Raw genomic sequence first — 8,269 nt, 5'->3', positions numbered from 1 at the left:
GTGTGTGTGTGTGTGTGTGTGTGTGTGTGTGTAATATAATGTATGTGTATATATATATGTATATTGAAAACGACACCTATTATATCTTTCTCATTTATTATTTCAGTATATAATCCGGCGCTAATGACAAAGTCTGATACCAAGCTATGTGAATTGTAGATATAACGAAAACGAATGATGATTCGTGCTGTTATAGCTCGAATGGCTACTAGCAAGTATCGCATTTACCCGTTGAACACGTCATTGTGTGATATGTACGCAATATATATTTCAAAAGAAGATTACCCATCGAAATGTCGCCAATCGTTATAACTTTGAAGTGAGATAATAATACACACGGACACAAGCGCATATACAAGTAAAACATATCAGTTCGTTGCTGTACATACCTCGGGAACGGGTGGTGGATCTAGCTGGATTTTGTCAGCTAATTTCTCGTGTAGAGTATCGAATTCAATAGTTGTGAACCCAGCCAAGTTGACCGCGACATTATCCAGTCTCTCTGCGATGCTAAGCAGTTCATCTGCGATGCTCGGAACTCTGATTACCGACAAGGTTTCGTACAGACTCTTGAGCTTCGCCTTGTCCGACAGAATCATATATAAGCTGACGTACAGCATGCATTCCTCTAATTGAGATACAAGCCACGCACGCCACTTTCCCTTGGGTGTACGTGTAAAGGGATGTGAAATAATCACATCCAATTCCTCCTTACGAGTGTGCTCTTGGGTATTATACGCAAACCACAGTGAATTCCCCTTCACCCCGTCTTCCAGCAATCGCTCTAGTATAAGGCACAAGCACAACACATCGGCATGTATGGAAAAGATTACCTTTCCCTGTGCTACAGCATCCACTATGGATTGTACATGATGCGCTGCTCTTTCTAGTAGCGTACGTGCGTGATCCTGGGTGAGCGCTACGGCACTAGTACCTAGTGCGTGAGACAATACTCGCCACATGATTCTCACACGAGATATACTAGGTATCCTACACACTACTTAATTTGTTCCGTGCTTAGAAATATCTGTTTATAGCTCAAGCATACATAAAATACTTACGACGGCGGATACACTACATGTAGGTCTTTACGACCGCAGCAGACGATAAGCTCTGCAACGTACGTCAGCCGCGCACCGGATTACCCTACTGCATGTGGATCACTGGTCACACCCGACTGCCTGAAACAGACTGCAGTTCGCCGATTCCATAGCGTATTATGTGCACTATTATTGGACTACGCAGTTTTATGATATTCGAATTTGTACCGCGAAAACATAATAATCTTTTCCCGTCCAATCCATTGCGAGTTGAAGATCACATCGTACCCATTAGCGGTCATGACGTTGTATGTATTTAGAAAAAAATTATGTAGCTAGATATTTAGATAATTGAGTTGTTTTACTAGGTTTCGTCACGGTGTCGACAAGAGCAAAACTTGTGGAGGGGAGGGTGTGTCTTGCAACGTTCTAAAATCGCCAAGCAATAACTATTTATGAAAGTCTACCCTGTTCAAATATATCATCTCGACATTGTCACTCGTGGCGACCAGCAGTTCTTCATTTCCACCCTTCTAGGTGTACCAGCTCGTTAAGGAACAAAATCATAGCCCACTAGAAAAAAGGATAAAAAGGCTATGACGAAATACTGTGAAATACATCCATGAGCATATGCATCATGGCGACGCTCGCTCCCTGGCATGAGCAAAAAGTCTCAAAGCTGACCCAAACAAAGTTTTGACAACTACAGTTGCATTCACCGAAACTGTAAATAGGGCATGGTATGTACAATTGAATTTATCATGACTCAATGGTCTCGTAATCCGCATGCGCATACGTATACAGTTGCATTCTTTGCAATCCACTAATATACGTGTACACAAATATATAGGCATTTTGTCAGGTGATATATTGTCAAGTTCCCTTCCAGTATACACGAGAAAACACTAGAATGGTTTGCTTGCAGTGAAGATTTGTGTCGAAAGTATTTGTAAAAGTATACGAGTACGAGATACTATCGGTGGTCTGTAGATACGAACTACCACATAACAACCTATGCAATTGCCTTTTCGCAGTTCTATTCCATCGCCTACTACTATAATTCTGCATTTATAGTTCAAGTTCCGTAAGTACGTGTCCGAAGTAGGACATCGGTACTACCTGCCGCCTTTCCCTTTGCCCTTACTGCCACCGCCCCCGCCTCTCTTCCCGGCAGCCTTCTTTTTCTCCACCTTTTGCAAATGCTCCTTAACTCTCTGAGTCTTTTTCCTTGTCTTGAGCATCTGGTCTTTGTTCTTCATCTCCTCCTTGACTCTGTTCTGCGGACCCTTACCCCTTAAGGGCACGTGTTCACTCTTCTGTTGCTTCTGGTTGCCCTGCTTGTAGTTGCCTCTACCGCGTCCACGTGCACCGGTGATCTGTGGCAGACTGCTCTCACCAGCACCACCCGTAACATGGTGTTTGTTCTTCCACTCACTGTATAAATTACCACGGTACGAAGCGTTGATATAGTTTCCGGATTCAGTCTTGACCTTCTTTTTGGTTGGGTCATCGTTGGCCTCGCCGACGTACTTCTTCTTTTTACGGTCCCATTTTTTCTGTAAAATGAAGAGTAAATTCAAGTTAGTGACAAAATTGCATCCAGTATTGTGGTCGCATACACAGGTCGGCCATATGTGGGCAAACGCTACGTGAAAACTCGACAGTCTATATATTGCAAGCTGGATCAGATATTGAGAGCACTGCGTGTCACATAATTGTCATATATATATACTCACATAACAGAACAAATCATATGCCCGGGCATCTAATACTCTTTTGGGAGCATTGTAAGTTCATATTAACTCTCTAGAAGATATGTGTGCTGGAATGTGAGAACGCACCATGTCTACGCGTCAGTATATGCGTTGGTACATGCAGCGGGTTTGCAGGAGTACCAATGGCAGGAAAGATATCAGTCTAGCTCCATAAAAATATCAGAAGTTGGGGAGTTGCATATGATCTACACTCTAGCACTAGAGGACGAGGGGGGTCACTATCTGATAGCTTCAAGTTCCCGGTATAAAAGGGAGTGTGTAAATAATGAATGATAGAGAGATATAATGGATGACACCCCCGTCACTTTTTGGCACGTAAACACTAGTGATAAAGTGTCAATAATCGATTAGACTAAGTCGATCCCGTTCACTCGTCCCAATAGGGCCTTTGACACTTCTCTGGAAGGCAAGTGCTTCACTATTTCAACAAATACCCTATTTCGAGCATGGCAGCCTATATTAGAAAAGCCAGCAACAACAAGTACATGTACTACTGAACACACAATTTAAGCAGTCGATGGCACAATAAGGGACAGCGATACCTTTGCTTTCTGATGATGGCAGGAATATTAGTTTCCACACACTCAATCACTAGTGGGGTATAGCTTGTGAATTTCCCAGACCACATGTCTGTTACATTACGAATAATATGACCACACAGGCCCACTTACATTGCACCAAAGACGACTAGCACTAGAACCCTTCCTACATACAGATTTGAGGATCATCAACGCCTCTAAACTTTTGAATATAAATTTGAGGATCATCAACGCATCTAATTATAGAATATAAAGACCAATAAATAACAATACAGCCGAATGTCACAGCTTCGTCAACACTATTCACCACAAAAATAAGTCCATACCTTCTGAGTCTGCTTGCGAAGGTCACCATCATCGTCCCCAGTGAATTCGACCACAGCATCTCTAGCAGCCATAACAAACGAATCGCCCAAGGCCAATCCAGTTTCATGATGATGGTTCTTGCTTTGATAAGGAATATAGTTTGTTTCGTCCCGCTTTGACCGTTTCACGGTAACGGTATTCACTGCATTATTCACCTCATCATCATGCATATCTTCAAACTCGGCGCCAGCATCGTCATCTTCATGCGTTTCCTCATCTTTCTTATAGTCGCGGCTGCGTTTGGCAGGGTCTATTATAGTACCGAACATTTTCCCAATCAATTGATCGGAGGCCGTCTCCATCTCTGCGGCTTTGCGTTTCTTGTCACCCTGTCTTGCATTGCCATTCAACTTCGCAATCTCTGCAGTCTCCATCTCTTTCCGTTCCTGTTTCTGTTTTTTGACCTTCTCAATGACCCCCGAGTGTATCTGTCGCTTCTTCTTCATCGCATCCGCCGCCGCACTATTCTTGAGCCGACTGGTCTCGAACACAGTGTTCGCTGATTTATAACCGGCCACTTTTTTGAGTATTTCACTCGCTGCTAATGCATGTTCATCAACCAAACCCAGGAAATCGGGATGGATTGCTACATGGTGACCAACTATCTCGTCCTTCGCTCTACGCACAGATGCAGACGACGGCTTGGGTCGACTTTTGTTGTACATTTGATACGCATTCTCAACTGTTTTCGCGACTGATCCCAAATCGTAGTTGGACTTGTGGAGTTCCTTCACGTGCTCACGTAGATCCATCAGTAGAATTTCGGGCACGGTTCCAATTATATTATCCGTATCGTCGGATGTATCTGTATTGCCCCGGTTCAATCGACCAGCTATTCTAACATCTCTACCCAAAAACAACATTAGATCCAAATAATACGGTACCTCCTCAGGCATCACCATGCAGTACGCGCTTCCATGACGACCTGCACGAGCTACACGTCCCACACGATGCACAAACAGCTTTGGGCTCGGTGAGAAATCGTACATAATCACATTATCCAATTGCGGGATATCTATACCACGAGCAGCGACATCTGTCACAATCAGTACGGGAGCTTTTCCGCTTCTAAACTTGGCAACTTGGATTTTACGCGCTGTCATGTCCAGACTACCGTAGCAGTACGAACACAAGATCTTTTCCGTCTCCAGCAGCTCACGCATGAACTCCACATGGTGTTTAGTAGCGACGAAAACCAGAGTTTTTTCGTCCTCGCTGATCTTGGTGCGGAGAATATGCAGTAGCAGAGCAAGGCGGTCGTTTTGTCTTACAGAATAAAAGGACAGCTTCAACTCCGCAGGTAGCTTAGTGTCTACATCCAATCGAATAAGCACAGGGTCTTTAAGACCGGCCTGTGCAAAGTCGACCAGGGTGCGTGGAAGGGTAGCTGAGAACAGCATCGTCTGTCTATCAGCCGGCAAACGCGCACTGATTTCTTTAACCTGTTCCTCGAAACCCATCTCAAACAAACGATCGCATTCGTCAAACACCACATATTCACACGCGCTGAGCGGTAGGTTCATCTCTACCAGAAGATGGGTCAAACGCCCCGGGGTGGCCACGACTATGTCGGGGTTATTGTGCAGGAGGGTGAACTGATCCTCAATGGAATCACCTCCCACAATCAGACATGACCGCATCTGTAGGTGCTTGCCCAGATCCTTGATAAATCCAAGTGTCTGTAGTGCAAGCTCACGCGTGGGTGACAAAACTAGCGATCGCACACCAGTCCCCTTCGATCCATCACTTATCATTGTAGTAGTCTTCTTCAACAGCAACTTCTCAAATAGAGGTATCAGGAAAGCCGCACTCTTTCCCGAACCTGTACGTGCCATGGCAACCACATCCCGGCCCTCTAAGCCCAGGGGAATGGTCTTACGTTGGATTGGCGTAGGTACTTTATAACCCTTCTGTGTGATACCTTTCAGAAGCAAAGGATTGAGTCCCATTGCCTGGAAGGTACCCGCTTTAGCCCCTCTAGCCTTTGCATTAGTCCTGCGAATAATCTCCTCATCCACGTCACCCATCGAGGGAGCGTTCGTGGGAAACGATGGCAATACAAACCCGCTCATATTGGCAGACCAATTAATGTTACCTACTGAGTACTACTAACTAAAATAACTATTCAGATGCGTATTTATATATATGTGTGTGTATATATATATATATATTTACATATATATATATATATATATATATATATATATATATATATATATATATATATATATATATATATATATTATATATATTACTATATATATATATATATATATATATGTATATATGAGGTGAGCGTTTATTTCGCCCGTGCAGCTAAGCAACTACTTGTATGAGAGCTGCTTCGACGGATACGGAACTAAGTTGTACAACGAATAGGCCCGATGTAAATGGCATGAGCTGCAATGAAGTATGCCAATCCACCCTATAGACGGTATAAGCAATATAGGCAAACTCTGTTTTACTTGAGCCCCCTCAGATGTTTTGGGTATTTACTTATTTTGTCTGATATGCACGTGCACTCCTAATCTCAAGCAGCTGGTGCCACTGGTGAGTGATGACTGGTGAGCTGGTAATACGTTTTTCTACAAAAATTAACGATACTAAAAAACTAAAAAATTGTCAAAAATTCTCGGGCTGATGCTGTCTAAATATAGATGCGGATCATTTTGGCGCGCACATATGTATTTGAGAAACATAGAAATATCATGTATTTTCCTGAATATGTACGATCTTCCATAGCCTTCTTCTCGATATATAAAAAGCAGTATATAGATAGTTAAAAATACAGCCTGTATTTACCATGTACTCCTGGTCCTGGACTCCTGGCCTATATAAATAGTATATACTCTGAGACTCTGGGTCCCTGGGAGGCTGGGGTGTCCTTCTATTCCTGGACTCCTGGCCTATATAAATAGTATATACTCTGAGACTCTGGGTCCCTGGGAGGCTGGGGTGTCCTTCTAAAGTATAGAATTTTAAAATACACACACAAGCTATCAAGATCAAGTTATGAGAAGAAGTGCAATAAACGTGGCCATGATTGATGATGCTAAAATAATATATTACTTTTTCTAGAACAAACAGAACACAAAAGAACAAAGCGCGACCAAGTGACTGACAGACAGAGTTGCCAATAATAATGTCTGAACTCTCTGGAGCTATGGAGGGACTAGTAGTAGAGTACACAACAAGCTTACGCTTTCGCTTTCGGTGATCGAGTTCTGTAGGGACCTAGAGGTTTGAGCTATTCCCTTGCATGTGATAGTGCAAACCCCCATCAGATATATAAAAATACATATCAAATCTGTTTTGTGTTCATTAATCTTATACATAACTGTCACTTAAAATCTGCGATTCTCTTAGACCACTGCCAGACTTGGAAGTAACAGAGCAAAATTGGGTTCAAACTTTGTTTAAGCACTCATCTGTCATGTGCAAGACCTAAGATCCCCCGAAATATACACACGTATACACAGTAAATGTATATCGTTCTTAATAAATATACATACGGACCTCGGGAATCATTCCACCAAGTTTATTTAACCCGTTCTTGCATCTGCAAACAACCCAATCGCTTGAGAATCACACTCGTGCCAGCAGAAGAAGACCGGTTATGAATTCATTGTATTGGACACTTGACTCGTAAAAAAGTAGTCCCACTGCCAGCCAGTACAGCCTAAGTACAAACAATAATAACGAGAATGATAACAACGGCTCTCTACTTAGCGTGTCGGAGCCAGCAAGTAAGTCAGCATAATCGGCCATCGTAGCGGATTAATAATAATAGTGACAGTATAGATACGAGACACACTTCATCTGAATAGCATACAGTACGAGCTTGACGACACTACAGTTGATATAGTCATGACACCGTCGCATTCGCTTTCCAACATATCCATATCTTCGAAGAATGGATCAATCACTAGTACATCACAACTGCGGGCATACCCCGATCACGTTGTGGATACGCGGCAACTGCCCAGCGTATGCACTGACAACCTCCTGAAACACCCACACAAAGGCCATGCCAATGTGAACTCAGTAGCCGCTTCCGGTATAGATACATCATGCTTAGCAGTCTCGCCATCACCCTCTAATATCGGACTGTCCTCGAAAAACGGGTCTATCTCCAGTCTTTCGTTATTAGAGACACGTCAGGACTATGGATTGAGTTCACGCCAATTACAAATGCGGAATGCAGGTGAAGATTCAAGGCTATCAAAATCGGAAACCTGCCCAAAACCACCAATTTTCTCGATTTCAGATGCTTCCCTACGATCACCAACATCATCACCAGACTACGACACGGACGAAGAAATAACCCAGATAGTGTCCAATCTAGACTCTCAGGTCGATACGGGTAACGGCACAGTATCTCTACACCAAGAATCCAAGCGAAAATCTCAGGCGGATATCAACTATGGCTATAAGGAACGGCAGATCCTTATACTGGGTGGCTGGGCCCTGAGTTTTAATGCCGGGTTTATCAATGCCGTATTCCTGAGCTGTCAGTTCAGTCAGTCAGTCTCGTTCGTATCCGGGACGA

At 43.3% G+C, this 8,269-nt stretch overlaps 2 protein-coding genes across 2 annotated transcripts in view; both read right to left on the bottom strand.

Moving 5' to 3' along the window:
• Positions 1-1,117, bottom strand: part of SARC_05862 (hypothetical protein) — a gene marked incomplete at its 3' end in the record, with an annotated part of 13,846 nt that extends 12,729 nt beyond the window's left edge. Inside the window, exon 1 of the mRNA XM_014300269.1 lies at positions 390-1,117. Coding sequence (XP_014155744.1) covers positions 390-962 — 573 coding nt within the window. The remainder of the gene's footprint in view (positions 1-389) is intronic.
• A 300-nt stretch (positions 1,118-1,417) lies between these two features.
• On the bottom strand, positions 1,418-5,914 carry SARC_05861 (hypothetical protein). Its single transcript, XM_014300268.1, has 2 exons — positions 3,681-5,914; positions 1,418-2,596 (listed from the first exon to the last, which is right to left on the bottom strand). The coding sequence occupies exons 1-2, from the start codon at positions 5,790-5,792 to the stop codon at positions 2,156-2,158; spliced, it is 2,553 nt and encodes an 850-aa protein (XP_014155743.1). The 5' UTR covers positions 5,793-5,914; the 3' UTR covers positions 1,418-2,155.
• Between the last annotated feature and the right edge of the window lie 2,355 nt (positions 5,915-8,269).

This window comes from Sphaeroforma arctica (assembly GCF_001186125.1).
Source record: "Sphaeroforma arctica JP610 unplaced genomic scaffold supercont1.393, whole genome shotgun sequence".
In the NCBI taxonomy this organism is placed as follows: domain Eukaryota; class Ichthyosporea; order Ichthyophonida; genus Sphaeroforma; species Sphaeroforma arctica.
The sequence above is the reverse complement of the archived record's forward strand: the minus strand, read 5'-3'. Positions and strand labels throughout refer to the sequence as shown.